This window comes from Pollachius pollachius (assembly GCF_949987615.1).
Source record: "Pollachius pollachius genome assembly, chromosome: 3".
NCBI lineage: Eukaryota > Metazoa > Chordata > Actinopteri > Gadiformes > Gadidae > Pollachius > Pollachius pollachius.
Genome location: NC_136936.1, coordinates 26,539,714 through 26,566,518, shown reverse-complemented (window position 1 = coordinate 26,566,518; position 26,805 = coordinate 26,539,714). Strand labels below are relative to the sequence as shown.

The 26,805-nt window shown below is 44.2% G+C and overlaps 2 protein-coding genes across 4 annotated transcripts in view; both read right to left on the bottom strand.

The window, feature by feature from the left end:
• The window catches only part of LOC307072440 (large neutral amino acids transporter small subunit 4-like), a 31,336-nt gene extending 29,411 nt beyond the window's left edge, over window positions 1-1,925 (bottom strand). The window contains exons 1-2 of the mRNA XM_079731743.1: window positions 1,784-1,925; window positions 366-584 (exon numbers count right to left, since the gene is read on the bottom strand). Of these exons, the coding sequence (XP_079587869.1) occupies window positions 366-525 (160 nt within the window). The 5' untranslated portion in view covers window positions 526-584; window positions 1,784-1,925. The remainder of the gene's footprint in view (window positions 1-365; window positions 585-1,783) is intronic.
• Window positions 1,926-2,957: 1,032 nt separating this feature from the next.
• LOC307073690 (unconventional myosin-Ic-like) overlaps window positions 2,958-26,805 on the bottom strand; it is a 77,247-nt gene continuing 53,399 nt past the window's right edge. For all 3 annotated transcript variants that reach the window (XM_079733611.1, XM_079733612.1, XM_079733613.1), the window contains 26 exons: window positions 23,501-23,614; window positions 22,852-22,923; window positions 22,606-22,725; window positions 21,924-21,997; window positions 20,868-20,973; window positions 18,286-18,366; window positions 17,817-17,908; window positions 17,238-17,332; window positions 15,832-15,878; window positions 15,615-15,695; window positions 15,005-15,110; window positions 14,376-14,493; window positions 13,847-13,960; window positions 13,535-13,611; window positions 13,367-13,435; window positions 12,459-12,543; window positions 11,065-11,224; window positions 10,441-10,524; window positions 9,399-9,492; window positions 9,212-9,267; window positions 7,682-7,817; window positions 6,823-6,893; window positions 6,647-6,744; window positions 6,282-6,381; window positions 4,466-4,783; window positions 2,958-4,351 (listed from right to left, as the gene is read on the bottom strand). In XM_079733611.1, coding sequence (XP_079589737.1) covers window positions 4,757-4,783; window positions 6,282-6,381; window positions 6,647-6,744; window positions 6,823-6,893; window positions 7,682-7,817; window positions 9,212-9,267; window positions 9,399-9,492; window positions 10,441-10,524; window positions 11,065-11,224; window positions 12,459-12,543; window positions 13,367-13,435; window positions 13,535-13,611; window positions 13,847-13,960; window positions 14,376-14,493; window positions 15,005-15,110; window positions 15,615-15,695; window positions 15,832-15,878; window positions 17,238-17,332; window positions 17,817-17,908; window positions 18,286-18,366; window positions 20,868-20,973; window positions 21,924-21,997; window positions 22,606-22,725; window positions 22,852-22,923; window positions 23,501-23,614 — 2,277 coding nt within the window. In that variant the 3' untranslated portion in view covers window positions 2,958-4,351; window positions 4,466-4,756. The remainder of the gene's footprint in view (window positions 4,352-4,465; window positions 4,784-6,281; window positions 6,382-6,646; window positions 6,745-6,822; window positions 6,894-7,681; window positions 7,818-9,211; window positions 9,268-9,398; window positions 9,493-10,440; window positions 10,525-11,064; window positions 11,225-12,458; window positions 12,544-13,366; window positions 13,436-13,534; window positions 13,612-13,846; window positions 13,961-14,375; window positions 14,494-15,004; window positions 15,111-15,614; window positions 15,696-15,831; window positions 15,879-17,237; window positions 17,333-17,816; window positions 17,909-18,285; window positions 18,367-20,867; window positions 20,974-21,923; window positions 21,998-22,605; window positions 22,726-22,851; window positions 22,924-23,500; window positions 23,615-26,805) is intronic.

The following is a 26,805-nucleotide window of genomic DNA, read 5'->3' as shown; positions in this document are numbered from 1 at the left end:
TCCTAGTCCCACTCCTCAGGTCTCACACTTTTTGAACTGTCCTGAACATCAGCATGCTGCTGTCAGAGGATGTTTTTTATGGAAATACAGCAGGGTGTATTGCATCAAATGTAATGTATATCACGCATTTGTCTGCATGGTACAGTAATTCGACTTTTTTCACCACACGGTAGCCTACCACTAAGGTCCAATGAAACATTTAATATAGACTCCAAAATACAGTGAAAGGTGGCAGCAGCTCAAATGGTACGGGGTCACAGTTTATGCCAACATGGCAACTTGTACAATCTGAGGGCCGATTATGGTGTGGCAGCACGGCTGAAGGTTTTAGATGGTTCCTATTGGACACAAAGAGCCTGGCTCACCGGGTCCCCGGCACAGGTAGGAGTAGAAGCCCTCCGACTTAAGCATGATGAGCAGGGAGCCCCAGCCCAGCAGGACTGCCGAGAACAGCAGGTTCTCCACTACCGCCGTCACCGCCATCCACCAGCGGTGCGAGAAGGCCGTGGCCAGGGAGGGGGCCATCGCAGCCGGGGGAGGGATGAACAACAGGGGGCCTGGTCCAAGTCGAGGGAGAAGGGAGCCTGAAGGGAGGACAGACGTGGGAATGTGTTCATTCAACTGTGGGTTTATAATCATTAGAATAAAAGAAGCTAACAGGCTTCTAAGAGTTGTTGCTGATACTTAAAGCCAAACTGGAAAGTTGGAACACCAATGGAGGAGAAAACATGAAGTGTAATGGCCAACATATGCTTTGGAAATAGGGGGCGCTGTCATCGTTTCTTTGTTCTCCTCATGGTGTACAGAAGGGGAAGTTCTCCCAAACACACAACAGCTGAGAGACCCAGGAGCGTGCCAGCAGCAGACCGCGCACTAGAGACGCACGGCCCGCCTCCTGTGTGTCTGATGGGCGGACCCTTTATCCGTGGGCTTCTTCTATTGGTCGAAAGTGACAAGGCTCTTGGAATTGCTGCACGTGAGCTTATGTTCCAGCCGGTTCGAACCAGTGCGGCGCGATATGCTCGCTCTGGCCTCTCTCTGCTCTCGGACCCGCGGCTCCGCGTCCACGCGCGTCTCGAGGAAGCCAATTAATTAATTCAACGTGCACGTCATTTTAGATTGACATGTCACAATAGGGGTGCATAGCACAACACCGGGCCCACGGGTCGCGTCAAGATCGACCTGAACCAATGAGATAATATTCCTCTGGCTGAAATCATTAACCTATTCATATAGCCTGCAATGATATTCGAGAAATTAATAAAGATTTGGTAAGCGATAACAATCGGGTCTTGTCATCCTTTTACCTAACACGCATTATGCCTGCTTATCATTGTGATCAGCTGCTCTATTCTGCATGAACAGGGTGAGGGTAAGTGGATGTCCCTGGACTGGTTATCGGTGTTGAATGTATAGTAATAGTAGAAAGAACAATGAATATCCATACTGTTACTCAACAGGACTGAATCAAAAAAAATAAAAATACTATGAGTCACGAGTGAATAGGTGCACGATTCATGTTCACAATAACACAAAAATCACATTCCTTTATACTTAAGTTAATTCCTAAATGGACTGTTGCATGTTTTTATCAATTGTATTTTTCAGCTATCAGCCAAACAAATGAATAACTCTGATTTGAAGATCAAACAATGTGAAATGGTGTGGATCACTATAGCCTATCAGAACGCCTCAGTGAATGTTATTTAACTTAATGCGCTGCCTTGCATAACGGCTCCTACACAGAAAGGTTTGAGAGCATCCTTCAGCTGGAGGAACCTACCTGAGATCCTTAAACCCGAGGACACTCGCGAGGGTCTCTCACCACGGAGTGACTGTGTCTGTGGAAGACCTGGGGTTCACCGTCGAAGGAGTAACACATGAATAGTGGTGGATTAAGTCGTGCAGGTTGTGCCTTGTTTCTCGGCATCGATCCATCTTCTTCCTGCATCAGCGCTCCTGTTCCTTTTTATACATCGGAGAGGACCGACCGCACAAACAAGTATGCGCTGTCATTGGCCAGCCGCTGAGCTAGAGACGCGTTCGACCAATCAGCGAGCGGCGAAACGGTTAAATAAATAATAAAAGGTAAGGAGAAAAACAGTCGAGTAACGTTTGAAACAAAGAAGATCGTTAACATAACAGGTTAGGAGATAATCTCTATAGGTACAATTAGTTTGGTCAGATACATAACCTAGTAAAAACACAACATGTGGCCTGGTGTTAGTTAGACCTACACAATTAGTAAACACAGTGCCAGTCAATATTTTAAACTAGGCCCAAATAAGCACTTAATACACAAAGTGTTAGATTTATAAAATAATGCTGAGGAATTGAATCCTATCTATTGCATAGAAGTGTTTAGTCTACAGAATAGTAAAGCTGTGTTCATGAATGTCTTAGATGAGCGCCAGTTTCTCAACAAATGCAAGAGTTGAACAACAAGAACATGATAAGGAACAAACTTGTACTTCCAGGAAATAAAGGAGGGTCATATGCAGAGAGCAGACCCTGCATGAGACCCACTGAAGATCAAAACATCCTGAAGTTTAGGCTGAGGGAGGCGCTTAGTGGAGAGAGGAAGAACTACAAAAAACACGTACCCCCGACTCACGTGGTCCCATCAAACCACATTCAACAATTTGAACGGATTATTTGCCACTGCATTATTTGCCCTTTTTACAAAAAGCATAAACAGACAAGCGAAGTGAGCTGCATTTCATCCACTTGTAAACACCTCTTTACAGCCTGTGAAGTGAATCTGATTTAGGTCTCCATGATGTTCTTCAACAGACAACATGAATGCCTGTTTACCATTTATATTTACACTTTATTTGTCAAATATATCATGGTCTTATTTATTAGAGAGAAGACATCCTTATACATTGATTGGTGCATACAGTAAGTCAGAAAGAAAAAAACACGTGCTTCAGTAAATTAATAGATAAGATTGTTTTTAATAGTAAAGCTGACATTGTTGAGCCATAACAGTCAGATTAAATAATCAGGGTATTCAACTCACACAGTATGTTTCAGATTGGAGTACGATGCTGGAAGTGAAAATTGTTACGTCCTATTACACAACTTGCAGAGCTTTGGCAGTATAGTACCCCCCGCCCCCCCATTCTCTCTAACACACACACACACACACACACGAGTCATTTCATAATCAAAAATCTTTTTGCACGTTCACAATTCAACCAAATCAACCTGCATTTTGCATCTCTTAAGAAAACCCCACATCATACACAGAATCACTGTAAATCAAAAGCCAAGAAGTCACTTATTTGGCTTTTAGCATGTGAGTGCAGGTTCTACTGTGCCAATCTCAACCCAGAACCCCAGAGGTGGAGGGGTTCATAGCCGCTTCTATTAGCATCACAACTATTTAGAAAAACAATGCCATTTTATTTCAACAAAAGCTCTTTGGAATCATCTGCACAAGGCTGGTGAGGAGGGGGGGGTGTACAACGAAGGAAGGCATGGGGACGACGAGGAGGTATTTTACCAGGACAAGATTGTAACTCAAGGAAAGTGTTCAGGGGACAATGTAGCTGTAGCGCACGACAGACGCCACAGGCGTTGTACACCATGTAAAGCGTTGATCTGCTTTGTGGTCCGCTCCCTCCCCTGGCTCCTCGGTCCGTTGGGATTCTGTTTCCCGTCAGATTCAGCACTTAGTGTCACAGTTTACAAATGTCCAAGAACTAAGTTAACATGGACCAAGCCACGCTCAAAAGGCACATGTTTGGCAGACAGAGTGGCAGAACAAGTCAACACATTCTCATCTTTTCATCTTTTCCTTCTCAGACCGTTCTCTTACACGTTCCTCACATCCGTTGGTCTCCTAAGCATCCGTGGTATGCTGTTAATCTATCTCAATTTGATCTACATACAGCGTCTTTAACTTGAAGCATATTCAGGATTACATCAGAAAATGCATACTACTGTGATAGTACATAGTCACAGTGTCTGTACACACCCCACTTTTGGTTTTAGGGCCCTTTAATTTCTCCAACCCCTCACTGTATAGATGAGCACATGATGGGATAGTATGACGTTGACCTCCTACAGCTTGATTTCTTCTGTTTCCCACAGCCTACATACTATCAGCTCTGTCTCCTACTAATGCCGGGCTCGGTCATTAAACAAGTGTCAGAAAGGGGCAAACAATCTGGTAAAGCAGTCCAAACAAACTGAAGGAAAGAGCAACAGGGTACTTAGTAACACATTTTACCCCTCAAACCAGAAGAGACGCCACTACCTTCCCCAATTGGTTTCCACAGTCATTCCCAAAGTTAGGATGCAACAAAAGCACAAGGAAATGTCACCAAAATAGGTTATTGCTCGGCTTCATATATATATATATATATATATATATATATATATATATATATATATATATATATATATATATATATATATATATATATATATATATATATATATATATATACATATATACACACATATATATATATATATATATACACACATATATATATATATATATATATATATATGTATTATTTATAAAAATCAGAAATTCAAAACAGAATCAATATTAATACCCAAAATAACCCCGAAAAATTAAACATAAATATATCAATTCGTTTCGATATATTGTTTTCATGTCGTTGAAAGCTGTCGTTTGATTGGCTTAGGCAGAGCGGGCTCTGCATTCACGTGATTGGTAAATCATGAAGGCTGGGGGAATGGGCGTGTTCCCTCCAGAGTGGGTGTGTCCCCGAAGCGATCATCTGGAGTTGAGTCTGGGAGCAGTCTGAAAATCAAGAGGTCAAGAGGTCACTGTGGATACACACTCTATCTGGAGTCTTTTTTGACCTTTTCTATTAATTTCTATTTGGTAATTTAGACACCAACTCAATAAAAAAAAAAATACAAATTCCAATATTCCAACATACTCTTACAATCTTCCATTTATCAGCTTTCCTAAAGTGACTTAAAAATAGTGTTTTTTTTATTCAGTATTTGATCTTCCTAACTCATTGCTTCACTTTTCTTGGTCTTAAAAATTAGTCTCTTTATAGAGTTTGTGGTGAAGTGCTTTTGACTTTTATTTGAATGCATCAGTTGCCTTTAATACAAACAAACAATATTACCCATTTGCAAACGTAAACAGCACCAAAAGAGCAAAACGAGAGATTAACAATTCTGACTATAATGTTCAGCTGTGATAAGCACTAGGTGATTACCAGGTCATTACAATTATTGTTTAATCTCCTAAGGGGTTCACATAGGTGAGTTACAAACTCAAAGCCAATACTTTGTTTCTTATGATAGCCCTTAATCACAAAGGAGTAGTAGTAGAGCTAAACACAGGTAGCCTGGCTATTGCCAGACCAGGCTCAATCGTCGATTGCACGTTGGTCTGGGGAGGCTGCTGTCATTTTCTTCAGCACGAGAGGCGTGATTAACAGGCCTAGTTCAAACAACTTTGTACGCAATAGGCTGTTTGCCGTCGCTTCCCTGTTGTCATTGTGTTAAACCATCCAATAGCTAGCCAGGGGGAAAAGCCAGCTTGTGATTGGCTCCCGCTAAAACGTATCGGAAGCAGAAAGAAATGCATTGCTCTTCTCCAGACCCTTATTTAGGGTGAATTCAAATCGCCAGAAGAATGGGCTGGGGGTACCCAGTGTAAAACACAGTTCTATCTTACAATGTTTACTAGTGCCCAGAGACTTATCTACATAGACGCCACATTTACTGCCTCAACCCATTGCTGGGGTTAATTGATGTCACAGCCATATTGGGGAGGGCACGACCTGCCTGCAGACTGACTCAAGCGAACAGGGAGCCGGGGTTGGCTTGATTCAAAGCACTAGAAAATGTACAGTTGTCAACCAATTTCATGAGTCGTTCTTAATTCATATTGAATCATAACATGTATTTATTTACATTTACTATATTTCTAGTTTAATGTACCAGTGCTTTTTATTTATAAACATGGCAGCTCCCCCGCTTACTTGTAGTTCTTTCAAGGTCAGTCTTAGCCCTTCAAAACGTTCCATTTGGTCGTCTCAGTGTAGTGCTTCATGGCCTACAGGCCTAGAGTTAACTTAAGGAGAGGCACCTCTCTAAGCCCCTTCTCATACAGCTCTGGGATAAAGGCCTATTTGGGGTTTCTACATATTCTTAAAGGATACAAGGATATAGGTCACACTTCTTCTCAGGTATTATATCAGGACAAGAGACAAAGACGTTTTAGTGTATCCAGGTCAATCAACTAACCCCAATCAACCACAAGTCGGTGTACTCACCACAGCCAAGTGGCCGTTCTTGGCCTTGGCCACCAGCAGCTCCGACCCAGGAGTGAAGTCGATCACTCCTTCTTTGCCCTGACTTAGGGCAAAGGTGATGCTGGACCAGACACAGGACACATGTTAGACAGTTTAGTGAAAAGCGGGGAACACAGCTTTTTGCAACACTGTGTGTATTCTGTGGTGAATAATTGGTGAAGAGGGATGTGTAAGAATGCATGATATTTTCCATGTATTTGCATATATTACGGCCCATGTCCATGATAAGCTTCATTAAACAGTTGAATCCTGGGCAACACAAAAAGGCCACGCACAATTTAGAAATGCACGCAAACGCACAAGCAGACACAGGCAGTGGTCCTCACCTGCCCTGGTTGATGTTGACATTGTCGGCTTTCTCGCCACAGATGGCCACCTTGGTCAGGGTCTCGATCACATGATCACTCTGCAGCACCACGTCCCCCTAGGAGAGCAGAACAGCCCTGTCAACGCTCTGCTCTCCCTGGAGTGTTAAGTGTTGTTAATGTGTGCCCCGCCTCACCTTCTGCTTATTGTCAGTGCTCGGGACGTGCAGAACAAACACACCGTCACTCAGGGAGCTCACCGAGATCCCTGAGACACAGACATGGAGAAGGTTGAGGACCTCTGGCTGCTAGAGTCGGACTGGAGGGAGGTTCTCAACCTGTTAGCCCTAACCCTAACACCTAACCCTAACCCCAACCCCTACCCTCCTGAGACACAGAGAGATGGAGGGTTGAGGACCTCCAGACTCAGACTGGAGGGAGGCTTAAACCAAACAGGAACACTGCACAACTGTCCTTTAATATATATGATACATTATGACTGCAAATATAACACTTATACTACCTTTTTTATTCATATTGTGGCAGACGGCAGGGAGGGGTGGTAATTAAAGGGAGTATCTGGCAACCTGCTGGCTCCACCCCCAAGCCTTACATGGACTTCCTCCCCTAAATGATGCAAGCCTGAGGATCATTAAGCACGGGTGCTTGGGGTTAAAGGGGAGAGCAGGCTACCACACTGGAGGGCTAGAGAAGTCCATACAGCATCTGTGTGAGCTTCTGGAAGTACTATACGGCCGACGAGAGAGAGAGAGTTGGAAACTGAATGGGACTGATTACGGATTACGGATTATACCCTGACCGAGGTGGATGACCCTTTTCCCACCCTGATTGTAAATACCCGGTAAATAAAACACAGACTTTGAACTGCTCTCTGTGTTGTGTGGTTTTACTGTTCAACTTGGTAGCGTAGAAACTCCACACCCACGAGCCTGCGACAATATATTGTTATATCATTCGACTGAATAAAGTACCCATCCATCCACCCATCATAACTAGCCAGATGTTAATCTCTATTGCCTGTGGTTGACCTCTGACCTTTCAGAGCTCCGTACTCGATGCGCTGCTTCATCTTGCCCTCCTCCACGATGACGATGCTGTCGCCGGTCAGCAGCAGCTGGCGGGGCCGCGCCCGGTATCCATTACGGTCGTACTTAGTCACAGGCACCGCATACTGTGTGTGTGTGTGTGTGTGTGTGTGTGTGTGTGTGTGTGTGTGTGTGTGTGTGTGTGTGTGTGTGTGTAAATATATATATATATATATAAAGAGAGAGAACGAGAGAAAATGTGTGTGTGTGTGTGTTTGAGAGAGTGAGAGATCAATCAATTGAACTCTATTTCAACTATCTTATAGCGATGGGTTTAACATGGAGATGAACATCGTACAAATAAATGTTTTACAATCTTCAAAAGCAGTAGACTAGCAGTGTCCGAACAAACCTCCCTTCCATATAATTCATGAGAGGATTTGGCCAGATAGTTTGGCCGCCCGTATTTCTGGAGAGCCGCTCATCCAAACCACTTCCCAATCAACCCTACACTTCCTCTGTTCCTCAGCAGGACGCCCGCCGAGTGGGGAGGGGACAGGATGAACGGGTGTCAGGCGGTATCTAGGCTGTGTCTCAATTCAGGGGACGCAACCTTGATGGCTGCATTCGAAGGCCGATTGCGTCACTGTGACGCGTCAAGGATGTCCCATTTCGAAGGCTCATTCAAATGCGGCCGACAAATGCAGCCTTCTTTTCCCGGATTTGAAGGATCCACCTGCTGGATCCTTCACTGCCCAACGTATCCCAAGATTCATTGCATGTTGGATTTTTTCAGAAATTGCGTCGGAGAGAGCGGAAGCGGCAGTTGCAGCAAATTACATATTTAATGACAAAACAATGTCAAAACATTTTTTTATATTAAAATAAAGTTGGGACTATTTTAAATTTGTAACTTTATTGTCAAAGTTCAACGACATTAACACGAGCCATATAACGTTAAACTAATTAACGTTATGTTTTATATAATTATTATATAACTGCTCCATATTTCTCCGCCGTCTGGTTTGAACTGCAGCTGTCAGGGTTGCTAGGTGGCAGAAGCGGCGCGTCGTCACGCAAGGTAAAGGGTGTTAAAGGCTTGTTACGCAAACTTGAAATGCTCCGTAGGCCAGACCGTCTCATTTAAAAACGTTTGTTCAGCCTTTGGTCGGCCTTTGGTTCGGCCTTCACGGTCTACGAAGGCCCCACCTTCATAGACCGCGTCCTTCGAGGGATGCGTCCCTTGAATTGAGACACAGCCCTAGTGTTTCACCAGGAGCGGGAGCCATAATGCAAGGTTACATTTAAATTTGTCTTTAAGAAGGCTTTTGCATTATCCGCTCCTGAGGAGTACAGAGACTCAGAACTTTTGTGCTTAGCATTTCAGTTGGTTGCGCTAATCCTAACTCTGTTGTTGTTAGTAAGTAGTCGTTTGCGCTAGTTTTGTAATTTCCATATACGTCACAATTTGGGCGGAGCAAATGCTGCCTATATAGCGGAAGCAGGTGGTTGAGCAGTTTGTGAATGTCAAACTGTTTACCTTCATCTTCTCAGTGCCAAGAGCTTGCAGCGCCTTGGGGTTGATCTCCTCTCCATCTATGTCAAAAAGAGATTTGTGTTTCAACATACTGCTTCTACATCCATTTATCTAGAGGGTATGCAGAGGAGGTCATAGCAGGAGAGCACAAACTGAACGGGAAGAGAGAGTGTAGTGGGGGTCTGCGTACTGAGCCTGGTGCTGACGAACAGCTTGGGGACACTCTGGGGATAGTTGTCCTTCTTGTCCTTGAAGAGCTCGCTGGCCACAGTCTTCTGCTCCATCTGGTCACACACAGCGAGAATCCCCTCACATCATCAACGCTATTACACAGATATTAATACTCTGTTGATGTTTGTAAATATGTGGTTGTGTTTTGTTCTCATATGATAGTGTAATTGTTATTTGGGCTTGATATGCACTCAATTTCTGTGCGTAGAATTAAGTAGCATCTCGGGGAACGGACCTGGCAGAATTGAATATAAAATGCATACATATGGTCTAAGTAGTCTGTAACCTTAGCCTGAGCCCTCTATATCTACATAGGCCACCATGTCTCTACAGTACGTACAGCCGGCTGTACAGAACGCTGTGTGTGTGTGCATAATGGCTGGTTTAAGCAGCCTCTTTTGTAAATCCTTTTTAGCAGCGTTGTTGTGTAGGAGAGTTATAATGAGCCAAGTTTTACATGAAATGTGCCAAACACACTAGGTTATATATGTGACTGAGAAGTTAAACCCTATCTCTGACGCGGACATCAGCCACTGGCCAGATGGAGCTCCAGACGTCCACACACCGTGGGGTTATACTGATGAGTTGGAATAATGGGGATTCACAGACGTTTGAATCCAAGGGTAACGATGAGGGGGATTATGTGGGTATGCATTCTTTAATACGGCCATGTTTTCAAGTCGTTTTTTGAGGTTGTTTCTCTGTTCGATAACCAAACTGTTTCGATACAACTGCACACTGTAAAGTAGCCCATATTCATGTACCGCAGTGCAAGTTCATATTGTTTTGTAGCGCAGACTGCAATGAAGATTAATGTTCAATGCATATAATGCAGATAGGGATAATTCTAGGTCTATGAATATGGTTAACCACTATGGAGGTAGTAAGAGGACTGTATGTTAAGAAAAGTTAATGGGCTATAAAGTAGACTGGACATTTAAGTATTTTTCATGTGAATTGTACATGATATATATATTATAGTGTTCTGCCTCTGGTGGTACCTGGTGCTTCCACTCTGGGCTGATCTTCTTGCAGTAGGTCCACACCATGTTCTGCATGCACATCTTGCGCAGGTGTTCTGAGGCCTGGAGAGAGAGAATAGGCTTAGCATCACAAGGTCCTATCCCACTAGGAAACTAAGGGAGATAAAGGAGTCCTAATGAAGTCTTAATACACCCTTCTTCCATCACACTAGTTGTTCCTGTGCTTTAAGATGTGAGGTGAAAGCTAGGCATTGAATGCAAAGCAATCATTAGTGAACGGTCACCAAGGTAAGAACAACGAATCAAAGCAGTTCATTCACCATTAACCTTGTGTTGAAAACATCAACATTTATAATATTGGTTGCATCAAGGGTGTGTTTGGTCTGTTTTCGTGATAAGCCAATCCGTTGTCATTGCCACCATCTGGTACTTCAAAAATATATTTGTGTTTCTGTGTACGTGTGTATGATTGTGGGCGCCTCTGTGCGTGCATGTATGTCTGTGGGTGTGTGTGTATGCCTGTGTATGTGCATGTGTGTGCGCACGTGTGCATATGACTGTGTGTGCCCATGTGTATCTGTGTGTGCCTGTGTGAGTGCATGCGTGTGTGTGCTTGTGTGCGCGTGCGTGTGTGAAGCTGGCCTCGGTGAGAGCCGGCGGAGGCGTTGGCCAGCTCTTGTCCAGGACGTTCTTGGGAGCGTTGCGGTGGAGGTTCATCAGGAAGGCGTAGCGGACGTAGTCCAGGAAGTATTCGTTCTGGGGACAGCGCTGCTGGTGGCGGTAGATGAAGCCCCTGATGAACCTGAGGGGAGAAGCAGAAAGATCTATGAATACACAAAAACAACCTGGGGAATAGCTCCTTAATGTACAGTATAATATGAAATTTTGTTTCCAGGCATATCTTTCGATATTATTTAGATATTTTCTTTGCGCAGTGGTGTGTTGATATTTGTCTTGCCTATTTAATTTCTAGACTCTATGGTTCTTACTTGTATTCATTTTTCTTCCTTTTCTATCTTTGATCAGAGCGCCTGTGACAGTAACTATTTCCCTAAAGGATTAGTTAAAGTACTCTTGCCTGGATATCCAGACCCACATCTGAAAAGCTGTAGTGTCTGGCAACGAGTAAGGAAAATGGCCCAACTCGAGGGGCAGCACCAAGCATGCATTTGAAAATATCACTGTACGCAATTGGATAACACTACGACCAATCAGAAGAATACAAGGGGTGACATGTCCAGACCAGCGGAGCTAACCAATAGATACGATTCTTGCCGTATCCGGTCAGTAAAACAGCAACGCTTTTTGCCCGCCTATATCAGATACACCGATGTGATTGGTTAATGTTCTGGGCCAGGGCAATCGGGGAGTGACTATATTGCTTGTTCCCAGAGTGACTCGCTGAGCAAATTCAAGTTGTGCTCTCGCGATAACTTGCGATTTCCAGGGTTCCAAGTACTCAGGGAAACTAAATGATCAAATGGTGCGTGTGAAAGTTTAAAGGGGACATGTTAAACCACCAGATGTGAGTGTGATTAGCCCTTACAATCCGTTTTCAAAATCTGCGTCTTCTGACATCCCTAGTGGGCGTGTTCACCTAGATGTGTGCTGGATAGATGAGCAACGTTTGCTTCAGTCCACTGGGTAGGCTGGTACACTGATCTATCCCGCACACATCTAGGTGGACACGCCCACTAGTGAAGTCAGAAGACGCAGATTTTCAGAACGGATTGTAAGGGCTAATCACACTCACACCTGTTGGTATAATATGTCCCCTTTAAATCATATATCGTATGAAACAGTTCCCATTTTCCATGAGTAATACAGTTTGGAAAAGAAATTATCTTTACGAATCCTTCGTCAAACTTCTCGTCAAATTTGTCTACTTTCATCCATGACAGACCGATGGAGAAGTGACAGTTATGGTTAAAACCTGCCCCCTGCTGGTGACCTCCAGAACACTTCCTCTCTCTACCTGCGGATGTTTAAAGCCTGCCCCCTGCTGGTGAAATCCAGGACACCTCCTCTCTCTCTACCTGCGAATGGTGTCGGCTGCTTTCTTCCGGCGCTGAGCCCTCCTCCTGGCCAGGATCCCCCTCCACCACGCCTCGATCCGGATGGCTGCAGGCCGGACCAGACATTTCCATTAAGGGAATTTAGCTTTTATCCAAAGCGCCTACAACTCATTCACTCATTCACACACCATTGGTGGAGTCAAACACGCAGGGCAACAGCCAGCTTGTCAGAAGCCATCAGGTTGAGGCGTCTTACTCAGGAACACCTCGACGCTCGAGCCGGGGATCGAACTCAACCTACTCTACCTCCTGAGCTACTGCCGCCCGTAGCACTCATCATGCTACTCTCCCCCTAACCAATCACTCATCATGCTTCTTTCACAAACCCCGTCATGCACCCAGGCCTTTGAATAGCTTATTTTATTTTAACTAAATGGTGAATGGTCATTTATGTCCCAGACATGTAATTACAAAACATCATCAATCACAAACGCACAAAACACTCTCACATAACAGCAACTGACGTTTAATGCCCTTGATACAATAGTGAGTTATTATTCAGTTATGTCATGAATATCATTGTTTGTGTGACCCTAACTGTCATGAAGATAAAAGTGTTTTCAGAGATTCATTCATCATTCACATCTAATCCGCCCTGTCAGATAAGTCGGTCCCGTACTACGTTGTGTCTTATCTTTCGTAAATTGATTTACTTTTAGACTACTCAACCTTTACAGCCAAGGTTGGCTAAATGAAATCTACAACATCAATCAACAACGACACTAAATCTAGTAAAAGGGGATATACATTGGAACAACGCTAGACTCAGGGCCCTAAGTGGACAGGCAGCTATTCTTTGTTTATGACCTCCTCCATCACGCCTTCACAACAGGCACCATGTTGTGGTCATGAGGCAGAACGGGACTCACCTGAGCGTCTGAGTTTCTGGTACTTGGTCTTCTGAATGTAGCCTTTCCATCCAGCCTGCAGCTTGGTGGCTGGAGGTAGGGAGAGAGGAGAGACAACGAGATAGTCAGGAACAGACATATAGCCACTGTTCTCAGTGATCTGTTGATGCACGCGGTGTTAGTTCTCACCCAGGCTCTGTTTCCTGGTCTCCAGGGCGTCCTCAGTGGCAAACAGGGTTTTGGGGAAACGGATGAAGATCTTTGATCTGCAGTAGAGAATTAGATCCACAATAAGGTTGATTATCTAACTGTCTAGGAACCTCTACCCTTACCATTCAAGTTCCCTGATTGGCCTTCTGCACAGTTCTATCACTGCTGCTAACGATCCACTTGTTGTGTAGTGAAGTGACTTAGTGTGGTATAGTGTAGTGAGTCTCCAGTACTCATATTTCTGAATGGGATCTTCACATGGTTGAGTTTGTATGCCTATGTGTGTCCTACCTGCCCATCTTGTACTCCTCAGGCTTGTATCCCAGGTGTTTCACCAGGGTGGACACGCCCTCAGGTAGTTTGCCCTGCCAGTTGGGCCATGTGTCGGGACATAGGGATTTATACCTAAATACAAGCGCACGCGCACACACACACACACACAAACACACACAAAGTTTAACTTGAGAGCAATTGAAAAGCAATAATTCAACATAATCCAATATTTTTGTAATGTGAAGTTTTGTGAATTCGGCTTTAGCGCATGGAACTACCATTGTTGGCTTTTATTTGACAGAGTGAGAGAGTGAGTGAGGTGAGTGAGTGAGTGAGTGAGTGAGTGAGTGAGTGAGTGAGTGAGTGAGTGAGTGAGTGAGTGAGTGAGTGAGTGAGTGAGTGAGTGAGTGAGTGAGTGAGGTGAGTGAGTGAGTGAGTGAGTGAGTGAGTGAGTGAGGTGAGTGAGTGAGTGAGTGAGTGAGGTGAGTGAGTGAGTGAGTGAGTAAGGGGAGTAAGTGAGTGCTCCAGCTGAGGTGAGGCCTCCCACCTCTGCAGGAAGATCTCGTAGCGGCGCCGGTAGGCAAAGCCGGCCCTCCGGACGCGGAGGTTCTCCATCAGGCCCAGGTACTTGACCTGGTGGCGGATCAGGACCTCATCAAACCGACCTGGGGGGATTAGAGTGTTACCAGAGGAGCTAGAGGGCTAACGGAGCAACAACAAAAATATCTAGATAGGGGGAGGTCCAAAAATGATGTGAATCTAGCGGGAGAAAAACAAGGAGAGGTCAGAAATGCCAGGCAGCTGGCTGTGGGAGTGACGACCACAGAGAAGCAGTTTCAAACCAACAAAGAGAGACTGTCTAGGCCCAACAAAGGCCGGCTGGATAGAATGGTCAACACTGTAACCATTGATGAAGCCGTCTCGACCCTTTGTTTTACATGCAATAACTTACACAAAATGTAAACATTGGAATCATGGTGTACGCGAGATTATAGAAATTTGTTTGTTTTATTCCAGAACAAGCCAAAAATCCAATCCAGATTGTTATGTACAGAAGGATCAATTTGACCAGCATATCTCAAAATCATTTTTTTAAGAAAAACTTGTTGGAACAAACCGTTTGGTTTGATCCCATTTAACAAGCCAGAGATAGAATAGGAGGCGTTCTGCGGGTACCTGCTTGTTTGGAGTCGTTCGGCTTGATGCAGCGCACGTACGACGGCTCCTTGGACATCAGGATCTCCATGAGCTTTGCCAGGCTGGACTTGAACTGGGTGGCGGCCTGTACCGCGGAGACACAGCGGAGAGAGGAGAATGAGGATCCGTGGAACACCCCACCGGCAGGGGAAGGAGAGACACAGCAACAGGTCAGGAGGAGGGATGGAGACGGAGGAGAAGAGAGATGAGAGGAGAAGAGAGAGCTGGGAGGGGACAGCACTGATCCTATCTTCAGGAGAGAGACTGTGAACTGCTCCTTCTCTGGGACAGCCCAGTCATGCTCTCGCCTTTCTACATGCGTGTGTGTTTGTGCCCATGTGGGCGTGTTTGTGCACGAGGGCATTCCTTGGCAAGCGTGTGTGTGTGCGTGTGTATGTGTGCGTGTGTGTTTGTGTGTGTGTGTGTGTGGGGGGGGGGGGGGGGGTTCTGTTGAGTATCCCGTCACACGGCCCACAGGCAGAATGGAAAATACCCAACCAGAAAAGACGCCAGTGTTTGTGTCACCGTGAGAAACATAAGGAGGAACATTAGGCAGGGGAGAGACGTGGGACAACACAACACATCTCACTGTGTCGGGCCGCTTCTTGTCTGTCAGCTCCTCCCGGTCGAAGCACTGGGTGAGGATCTTGTTCTCTGACATGCACATCACCTGAACACACACACACACACACACTTTATATTATATAGCCACAGCCCGGTTCTCAATTTTGTTAAATGTACAAAGAGTGTACAAGAAACGAATTGCATTCAAACAAAACTTTGAAGGAAATGTTTCATTTTCATACCTCCTTCAGATTCCTGTACAGTAGGTCATTATTCTTGTCCAAAAATCCTAAAAAAAATGCAACAGCGTAAATTCAGAAGTGAGCATTGACCGTGTGGAGCTAAAAGGACGAGATATTAGAGGAGAAAGTCAACGCATTATCAGAAGGTCACAGAGGATACACACATTCTACCAAAGGTACAACTTCACAACTCCTCATATCCAAGACCATGAAGCTATCAACTAATAATATTATATATCAACTTCTAGTCCAATCACTGGTCATCTCCCGCCTCGACTACTGCAACTCGCTCCTGGCTGGACTCCCTGCCTCTGCGATTAAACCCTTGCAGCGCATCCAGAATGCGGCAGCGCGCCTCGTGTTCAAACTACCAAAGTTCTCACATGTAACCCCCCTCTTCCGAGACCTCCACTGGCTCCCTGTAATAGCTCGCATCTGATTCAAGATGATGGTACTGGCATACAAGGCAGTCGATGGAACTGCCCCTGCCTACCTCCAAGCATTAGTAAAGCCACACACCCCAGCTCAATCCCTCCGCTCAACTACCTCAGCTGGACGTCTGGTACCGCCATCGCTAAGAGCAAGCAAAGGTCGATCAGCAAAGTCACAACTTTTCTCTGTTTTGGGACCTCAGTGGTGGAACGAGCTCCCTACCGATGTCAGGACCGCAGAGTCGGTCACCAGCTTCTGCAAAAGACTCAAAACTCACCTGTTCAGAGTTCATCTCGACTCTGCATAGAAACCAATGCACAGCCACCATTGAATGTTGTACGTCCTGGCACTTGTACATTGCACTTATTCAAGGTACTTAATTGTGTAGCATCTACAGTAGCTGCTATCGTTGCTTTACACGGGGAATGGGTTAGCCTAGAGATTGTAATACTTGCACTTGGTTCTATGAACATCTTTACTGTACCGACAGCGATATATTGTTTCACTTCTTATGACAAATGTACTTATTGTAACAAATGCACTTATTGTAAGTGGCTTTGGATAAAAGCGTCTGCTAAATGCCCTAAATGTAAATGTAAAAAATATACATGTTTTAAGTCCTGGCACTTAATGCACACACTTATTGTATGTTGAGTTATGGTACTTAGCATTGTGTAGCGTCTTATCCTGCTATCTTTGTAGTATACAGGGAATGGGTTAACATAGTGATTATTAGTGCTTGGCACTTGGTTCTATGAACATCCTTACTGTCGATATATTGTTGTTTCTATTTCTTCTGAAAAATGTACTTCTTGTAAGCTCCGCTTTGGATAAAAGCGTATGCTAAATGCCCTAAAGGTAAATGTAACCTAACATATAATTTAATTTGACATATTTTGTGTAGCGACCCCTCTCCAGTAACTTAACAGCGTTAAACATGGTCAGAAACCATGAAGCCTCATCTCATGCCTCACCATTGACGTTGTAGTTGACGTCTCCGGCGTAGTGCAGCAGCCTGAACTCCTCCCGGCCCATCAGTTTACGGGTCTTAGTGTCCGCCAGCTTGTGACTTTGGACCCACACAGATTATTAAGATTAACTGATTTACAAATGCATTCATAGAGTGTGACGGCAGTTTAAAAGTGAAAACACGGTGTGAACACAGGTTCACCTCTTAACGTTAATATCAGGTGTTTTTCATTAGTTACAGCTGCGTACTCATGAGTGTATCTTGACTAGGGTATCCATACTGGAGCCGCCCGTTAAAACAGGGGTAACCAATCAGATCGGTTCAATGGCGGTGGATGAAATTTTCTCATGGGCTGATTGCAGGCCTGGGACGGCCACAGACACACAATCTTTTGATTATTTTTGTCAGAGCATTTGATTTATGGATTGTTGTAGGAATGAAAAGGGAATTTCAGCAAATCTTCTTCTCAAATAAATGGCCTACCCCGGTTTTAACCAGTCTGTCTACAAGTGCGTCTATTCTGGAAACACTGGCCCTGGGAGAGGCGGATCAGAGGGGGGGATCAGAGGGGGGTGTTACCTACGTCACAAAGTGGGGGTGACTCCCGACTGTGTCCTCCAGCTTCTCCAGGAAGGTGATGTCACTGGCGTCCCCGGGCCGCAGACACTCCTCGTCCTGTCAGAGAGGGTCAAGTCATTATGTTTAACCACGGGCCAACCATTTCTATTGGATGAATCCCATGACAATAATCAAACACGTGCATTATATGACGGCGCATTATGGGTATTGATGAATGCACTACATAAGGAACCAGATTTTATCACTCAATTTTCAGACAACAATTCAAAAATGGTGACGCCCCCCAAATAAAGCACGATATACGGTACGAGTAGACCAATCAAACACAGCCAGACAGGAAGAAATTCATATCATAATGGCTACTGTTGAACCATACTCACAGAGATCAGTGAAAGAATGGGCTCTCTTAGTACCCCTGAGTGTAGGAGTCTGAGACCATGGAGAGACAGAGATATGACAGAGACGCAACACACCAGAATAGAGATGATGCCTTTGAACTTCTCCTCCACCAGGTCACAGATGATCTTGTTGTTGAAGTATTGCACCGGTTCCCACTGTAAAACAACAACAGATAATTCCAGTCAGTATCCCAGTGGACCTCACTCAACAAATATATAATGCAGTAACCACTTCAACTAAGTTGCTTAATTCCACTAGTAGTAGTAGTCCAGTTTTTCACATGCACGCACGCACGCACACACGCACGCACGCACGCAGACACACGCATACAGAGTTTCCAGTAAAGCTGTTTTGATAGACTAGTAACATGTCTGTGTGTGTGTAGTAGTACAGGAGTACAGGACGTTGCACATATTTGAATATGTGGAATCTGTGTGTGTGTGATAAAAACCATGCATCCATCCATTGTGGATGAGGAGCGATAGCTTAACGGTTTGAGTTTCTGTGGGCTGTTTGGCCTGATCCGGAACTAATGGCAGCTGTGGTTGGGTGCCCCAGTGTCACCTGAATCAGACCCAGCTGGTGGTCCAAGTAGAATAAAGACTTTGACTCATTAGATGGCAAACCATCCAAATAATTTACTGAATACACACACACCCACACACATACACACACAGAGCAAAAGGTTGTGCTTATCCTAAATGCACTACACTCTGGAAATGGCCCTTTGAGAGCCACTCTAGGAGCCGAATTCGAATTCTCTCCCACTGAGTTCATCCACTCAGAGCCTCTACATGAGAGTCAACCAAAACCACAACCACAACAAATAACACAGATTAATGTTTTGTTTTGCTACATTACAGACAAGGCTCATGGTGAAAGTACAGCTGACACCAACCGTTGTTTAAAGGATCTTGAATTTGTGTTGATTTGTGTTTTTACCTGTTTAACATAGCATTAGAGAAAAGCACAACCCTCTTAAAGAGTATCTGATGGACGACATGAAACAGGCCATGAAACAGGAATGTGGGCGTGTGCCGTCCATTTTCAGATCATGTTGATTGTGAAAGGCGAATGTGTTGGCATACATAACATTTGAATCAAACTAAACTATTTATTGGGCATCCTTTAATGAGTCCCACTGTGGCTCAGGCTCATTACACTGATCCTTGCTAGATTTAGTCTCACCATAATTTCCTGTTTCCCTTTGAGAATTCCTCATACCACTGAAGCTAAGACAGTCAATCAATCTGTGTTCTTGTATTTCAGCAAATGTTTAAAAAAAGATTGCCTGAGATCCTCTGTAGGTTTAGGGAGTTACATGATCAGCATGGTTTGATCAGATGATAAGCACTACTGCTCTCTGCATTCAGTTGAGCTGCCGAAGTAAAATGTGAACTAAAAATTTCACAGCGGTTCTATATTATTGTTGGCCTGGTTTTACCAGAAGGGCATCGAGCCTATAGTCTGTCAGGCTCACGCTTTGTGTTAGGATCTGCTGTCATGAGTCAGTCAGTGCGTTTACATGACACGCAACAAAATCTAATAATTGGGTGAGTCCGACTATGATTGGATTATTAAGATGCATGTATACACCTTAGTCTGACTCAAATCGAACCAAATCGAGTTTCTCATTGTCAAATTAAGACCCTTAGATTACTATAATTGTGCATGTATACATTCAATTGAATTGGGATTGAATGGGATTGGCAAAGGGGATTGGATTGGATGCATGCTCGAGATAGTCTCCAGGGGCTGTGAGCCGGAAGTAGAAGGAGACGATAGTTGTGGTGTTGTCGCCGTCGGAAAACGAGAAACAGCGATTTATTTAAAAAGGTAGCGAAGAAAAAGGAGGAAGCCGGGTCGTGCCAATGTAGTTACCCACTATAAAAAGTGTATCATCATCAACATGCACTGTTGTAAAGTAGTAACTTCGGGCACGTCTGTCAAAATAAATGTTTTTTTCTTCTAGTTTAGGATAATTTTTCATTCATTGTGCAGCAGCCAAACGGATAGGGGTATTCTCTAATATTATGAATCTTAAAGACTGTGTCTGGTTCTCCGACTCTCTGGTACTTCCACAAAAAGTAAAGACTCGTAGTAGGGGAAATCTCGGCCATGGTTGAGAACGAATGGGGGGACAAGAATTCAGGCTTTGACTCTCTGAAGTCGTTGTCGTATGTGGACTGCCGTCGGAGAACACACACACGACACACACGCCTCCGGTGGCGGAGCTCCTCCGGTGGCGGAGCATACAACCGAGAGTTCGGAACAATGGAGCGTCAGAGAAATGACATGGAGCCGAATTGACCGCTGTCTACTAAAAACATCTTTCTCGAAAGCCACCTGAGTTTCTTGTTGCTGGTTACGTAAAGAGGTCAGCCGATGGCTCTATTACCACTAGTTGAGATGGTTAGAGCACCACCTATCGTACCGGGGTATGACATGCTTCGGCCAATGAATCGATTTTCTCCCCGCCATCTATACTCCGACAATTGCAGTTTTCCAATTGAGGAGCACAGTTGAACTATGGCTTCAATCGGATTAAGCTGTGCATGTAAACGTACTGGTGATTCAAATGGAATAATAAGTATCATTACTTATCAGTATGTGAGTGTGTGTGTGTGTGTGTGTCCGTGCGTGCGTGCGTGCTGACCGTGATGCCCTCAGCCTCGTACTCCTCCTGCTCAGACTTGAGGGTCAGTTCGATGAAGAGCTGCTGCAGCTTCTCGTTGCAGTAGTTGATGCAGAACTGCTCAAAGCTGTGGAGAGGGGGAGAGGGGCAGGGCCCAACGGGGGTCCCCCACAAAAGGACCCATAACAGATTTTAAAGGGGTGATATCATGGTTCTTCGACTTTTCCCTTTGCCTTAGACTGTTAATTGACGTATGTATACATGTTTTATGTCTGCTCAGCTAGAAAAATCGAAGTTCGAGCCAGGGAAAGTATTCGTGCCAAACGAGAACGCCCCTCAATACATGCGTGAAACAGCTAGTTTGCTCTCAAACTTTACTTCCGTAACGGTGTGACGATAGTGGGCAGTGGGTAGTGCTGAAGTATAGAAGTCCCGCCTCCCAGCTAACCGCAATGTTACTTCTCGGGGGTGTGGATTTTAACGACACACGTGCAAAGTGTTCAACCAATCAGAGCATACTGGGCTTCTTGAGAGGGGGGCCTTAAAGCGATATGATAGAAAAATGTTTTTGAAAGACGCTGAAATTGGTTTTGCAGAAATTAAAGGGGAAATATCATACCACCAGGTGTGAGTGTGATTAGCCATTACAAGCAGGTTTGAAAATGTGCAGCATTGTGAAATCACAGGTTGGTGTGTCCATCTATCCGTCACACATCTAGATGGACACGCCCACCTGTGATGTCACAATGCTGCACATTTTGAAAACGGCTTGTAATGGCTAATCACACTCACACCTGGTGGTATGATATGTCCCCTTTAATAAGTGTGAGAATGTTAACGGGTACTTTTGGGGTTCCACTTCTAGTAGAACCTCCAAATGCAGTCATTAACCCTGAAAAAAAATATCACCCCTTTTATCAAGTCACTGTTCATAATGCTGACTATCTTTCTTTTTTGGAAAAAAACACTACAAAGCTCAATAGGTGGCAAGATTACACGTAGCAAAAGGAACACTTCAATGGTTCTATGGGCTTAAGGATGATTTCATGTTCTTAACATTAATAATAATCACTTCACCTGTTATACTGGAAGACCTCAAAGCCATAGATGTCCAGCAGACCAATCACAGAGGAGTTTTTGTAGGATTTATCCTGAAGTGAACACAGAGGCACAAAAATAAGAAAGAAAACGTTTAAACTAGTTAAACTGCACTCAAACTTTGTTATAAAATGTAACACCATGAAAAATGAACGCTGCTTTACTTGAAATAGCATGCCCGTCCACAAAAAGGCTCTATGGCTAGAGCAATCGACAACAAAACCGAACAGATACAGGGAACCTCCAAATAGAAGCGCATGTATTTGTAGTGTACTGTACCTACTTTTAAACTGTTACATGTTTAAAAAAAGTATCAGAAGTATTTGGTTTTAACAGGCTATTTGCATACACTCTTCATTTACCTCAATCTCCATTTGAGCAGTTCAACCAAATCACTGACTTTTCCCTTGACTGTGTGTGTATACAGTATGCATAAATAAAGGGTCGGCTTAGCTCAGGAGGTAGAGCAGTTGTCTTGGAACCGAAAGGTTGCAAGACACTTAACCCTAACTGCTCCTGACGAGCTGGCTGTCGCCTTGCATGGTTGACTCTGCCGTTGTGTGTGGTTGTGTGTCAACCGATGTAAGTCACTTCAGATAAAAGCATCTGCTTTGTGTGTGTGTCTCCCCTATCTTTGAGTGTCCCGTGTGTGTGTGTGTACCGTGTATGCCAGCGAGCCGTTGATCTTATTGACCAGCCAGGTGAAGGTGCGGCCGTAGACGGCCTTGGACAGTGCGTCACGAGCCGCTGAGGCTTGCTCCATGTTCAGCGGGCTCATCAGCTACAGGAATCAATGTACACACACAAGCAGTGAAGTGAATACATTTCGACCAAACTTTGCTTTGAAAGCTTTGAAAAAATGATGATAGACCCACAGGAGACACAAGAAATACACACACAAACACACCTCCTCTCCCTTGGCGATGATCTTCCTGTGTGTGAGGGCCTCAGTCAGCACCGTCCCGCTCACCCCTATCAACTGGGGAGCCGACCAATAACAACACTACTTACTTATTACACAGCGGCCCAGCAAACAGCACAGTGCCACCACTCCACAGCACCACCCTGGCACCACCACCGGCCCCATCATTCACTAGTCTCTCAGAGAGGTTGGCATTATGGAGGGGAGCTAGTAGGGACCCATGTCTTATGGGTCCCAACTGGTCTGGGAGAAGCTATGATGTCATGGGTGGGGGGACATCAGCCATATCTTTACAGGTAAGCTGTGTAATATAAAATATAATAATAATAATATATATGTATTTGCGTTTGAATACGAGTATTTGAATATATTTTTTATTCTAGGTTATTCTAAATAAGCCTTAGGGAGTAAAAGTCCATATAAGTGAGTTCATCAAATGGAGGTAGCTAGCTTGCCTTATATATATATATATATATATATATATATATATAAAACAGCTATTAATAAATAACTTGTGAACTGTTCTTATTGGCTGGTGATATTCAATATTAAATCCCTGAGTGGCGATTGGAGGAGACACATTACAACCACTATCAAACAGGGAGCAGGAAACCGGTAGTGTCGTGTGTCTCACCCTGGACAGGTACTTGATCTGCGTGTCGGAGGTGATGCAGGCGCTGCCTCCGTCGTCCCCACCGTACTGCATGTTGCCCAGGTGGAGCACGCTGGAGATGATGTTCATCAGTTCCTGAGAGGGAGAGGGAATGGAAGATAGAGAGAGAGAGCGCAAGCACGGAAGAGAGTGAGAGAGAGAGAGAGAGAGAGAGAGAGAGAGAGAGAGAGAGAGAGAGAGAGAGAGAGAGACATGGAGCAAGAGAATGAAAGAAAGAGAGCAAGCATGGAAGAGAGAAAGTGATAGAGGGATGAGAACAGGACTATTAACAGTTGAAAAAAAAATAGTTGCCAAAAAAAATATTGAAAATACTTTATTGTAATAGTATAAAATATATAAAGAGAGAGAGAGCGAGAGGAAGAGTTTAACTTATATATTTAAAGAGAAGGGGAGGGAGAGAGAACCTAGACATGAAGACTAGGGTGACAGTGACGATAAAGATAGTGCTGCACACTGTAGACTATACAGCAAGAGAGGAAGATAATTTTAAAAAGGAGAGTTTATTACTGCCTTGGGCTCAATAAGATAGCAAGGCTAGAGAGAGGAGATTATCTTTATGGCTCGCAAAGCAGTCCGACGCAAACATACACACTTACGCACACACGTGCAAGCACACACACGTGCAAGCACACACATGAGAACGCACACAAATAAGTACACGCACACATGAGCACACGTACACGTGAGCACGCACATACACGCTTTGATCCACGAGCTATCTGGGTACAAGCCAAAGCAGTTGAAAATGTGCTCCCATGCTAGACTTAAACCAGTTCTAAACATCATGTGTGCACGCATGCCCAAGCACGCACACGCAACAGAAATACCAAGATTGGATTTCTCTGCAGTTCCTGCATTCAATGACAGCGATGCAAAATAGACCAAATGAGGTAACCCTTCCTTTTACAGTCCCCTAATTACTAGGTATTTACCCGGTAAATATATGGTAAATCATAGTGTATTACTAGGTAATTACCACAGGTAATAAGAAGGTAAATACAGAGGAATAATCCGGTAAATATCTGGTAAATCATAGTGTATTACTGGGTGATTACCGCTGGCAATAAGAAGGTAAATACAGAATAATTAAAGCTGAAGTACTAAGTAAAACCTCCACTATTACCCATCAACTCAGTTGAGTTGATGAAAGTACCGTGTAGTTCTAACTGTTTTAGGTTGGTAATAACTCAGATATTGTGAACTTCCTAGGAAATTAGGCAACCAATTCTTAGAAACATTTATTAATACAAGTTACAATTGTAGTTATCCAAGGTTTATGTCAGTAACAGCCCAAGTTTAAAGATGTACTTTCTAGAAATTAGCATAGTACTTTCCAATAAATTACTTTTTCTTTCATAGTTATTATTCATAGCTACACCCATTTAGAAAGGGTTTACTCAATTTACCTTAGAAACTATGGAATTACTTACCTGGTAACAACCTCCGCAGGAACCGTTTTCCTCTAGTGTCACGGTGCATCTTCTTAAAGGTCCCATGACATGCCACCAGGTGTGGGTTGATTAGCCGTTACAAGCCGTTTTGGAAATCTGTCCCTTATGACATCACAGGTGGGCGTGTACACCTAGTTGTGTGACGGATAGATGAGCAACGTTTGCTACAGTCCACTGGGTAGGCTGGTAGACTGATCTATCCAGCACACATCTAGGTGGCCATGCCCACCTGTGATGTCATAAGGGACAGACTTCCAAAACGGCTGGTAATGGCTAATCAGCCCATACCTGGTGGCATGTCATGGGACCTTTAAATACTGGGTACGAAGCCGTTTGTTTCCATGGTGCTACCACGTTATTACCATATAATTTGTAATACATATATTCCATTGTCCATGCAGAAAACTGGAACTTGTACCATGTACGTTCGGCAACGTTACTAAGTAAACCATGACAATTTACCCAGTAAGTAAGCTGAAACTGTACTGTAAAAGGAAGCCTTGTTTGTTTCCATGGTATTACCAGGTTCTTACCATAGAATTTCTAATAGATTATTCCCTTTTCCAAGCAATCAACACACAATTATACCATGTATTTTCTGCAACGTTACCAAGTAAAACATGAAAATTTACCCAGTAAGTAAGCTGAAACTGTATTGTAAAAGGAAGCCTCGTTTGTTTCCATGGTATTACCAGGCTCTTACCATATACAGTGGGGCAAAAAAGTATTTAGTCAGCCACCAATTGTGCAAGTTCTCCCACTTAAAAAGACGAGAGAGGCCTGTAATTTTCATCATAGGTAAACCTCAGCTATGAGAGACAAAATGAAAAAAAAAATCCAGAAAATCACATTGTCTGATTTTTTAAGAATTTATTTGCAAATTATGGTGGAAAATAAGTATTTGGTCACCTACAAACCAGCAAGATTTCTGGCTGTCACAGACCTGTAACTTCTTCTTTAAGAGGCTCCTCTGTCCTCCACTCGTTACCTGTATTAAAGGCTCCTGTCTGAACTCCTTATCAGTATAAAAGACTCCTGTCCACAACCTCAAACAGTCACTCTCCAAACTCCACTATGGCCAAGACCAAAGAGCTGTCAAAGGACACCAGAAACACAATTGTAGACCTTCACCAGGCTGGGAAGTCTGAATCTGCAATAGGTTAGCAGATTGGTGTGAAGAAATCAACTGTGGGAGCAATTATTAGGAAATGGAATACATACAAGACCACTGATAATCTCCCTCGATCTGGGGCTCCACGCAAGATCTCACCCTGTGGGGTCAAAATGATCACAAGAACGGTGAACAAAAATCCCAGAACCACACGGGGGGACCTAGTGAATGACCTCCAGAGAGCTGGGACCAAAGTAACAAAGGCTACCATCACTTACACACTACGCCGCCAGGGACTCAAATCCTGCAGTGCCAGACGTGTCCCCCTGCTAAAGCCAGTGCATGTCCGGGCCCGTTTGAAGTTTGCTAGAGAGCATTTGGATGATCCAGAACAGGATTGGGAGAATGTCATATGGTCAGATGAAACCAAAATATAACTTTTTGGTAAAAACTCAACTCGTCGTGTTTGGAGGAGAAAGAATGCTGAGTTGCATCCAAAGAACACCATACCTACAGTGAAGCATGGGGGTGGAAACATCATGCTTTGGGGCTGTTTTTCTGCCAAGGGACCAGGACGTCTGATCCGTGTGACGGAAAGAATGAATGGGGCCATGTATCGTGAGATTTTGAGTGAAAACCTCCTTCCATCAGCAAGGGCACTGAAGATGAAACGTGGCTGGGTCTTTCAGCATGACAATGACCCC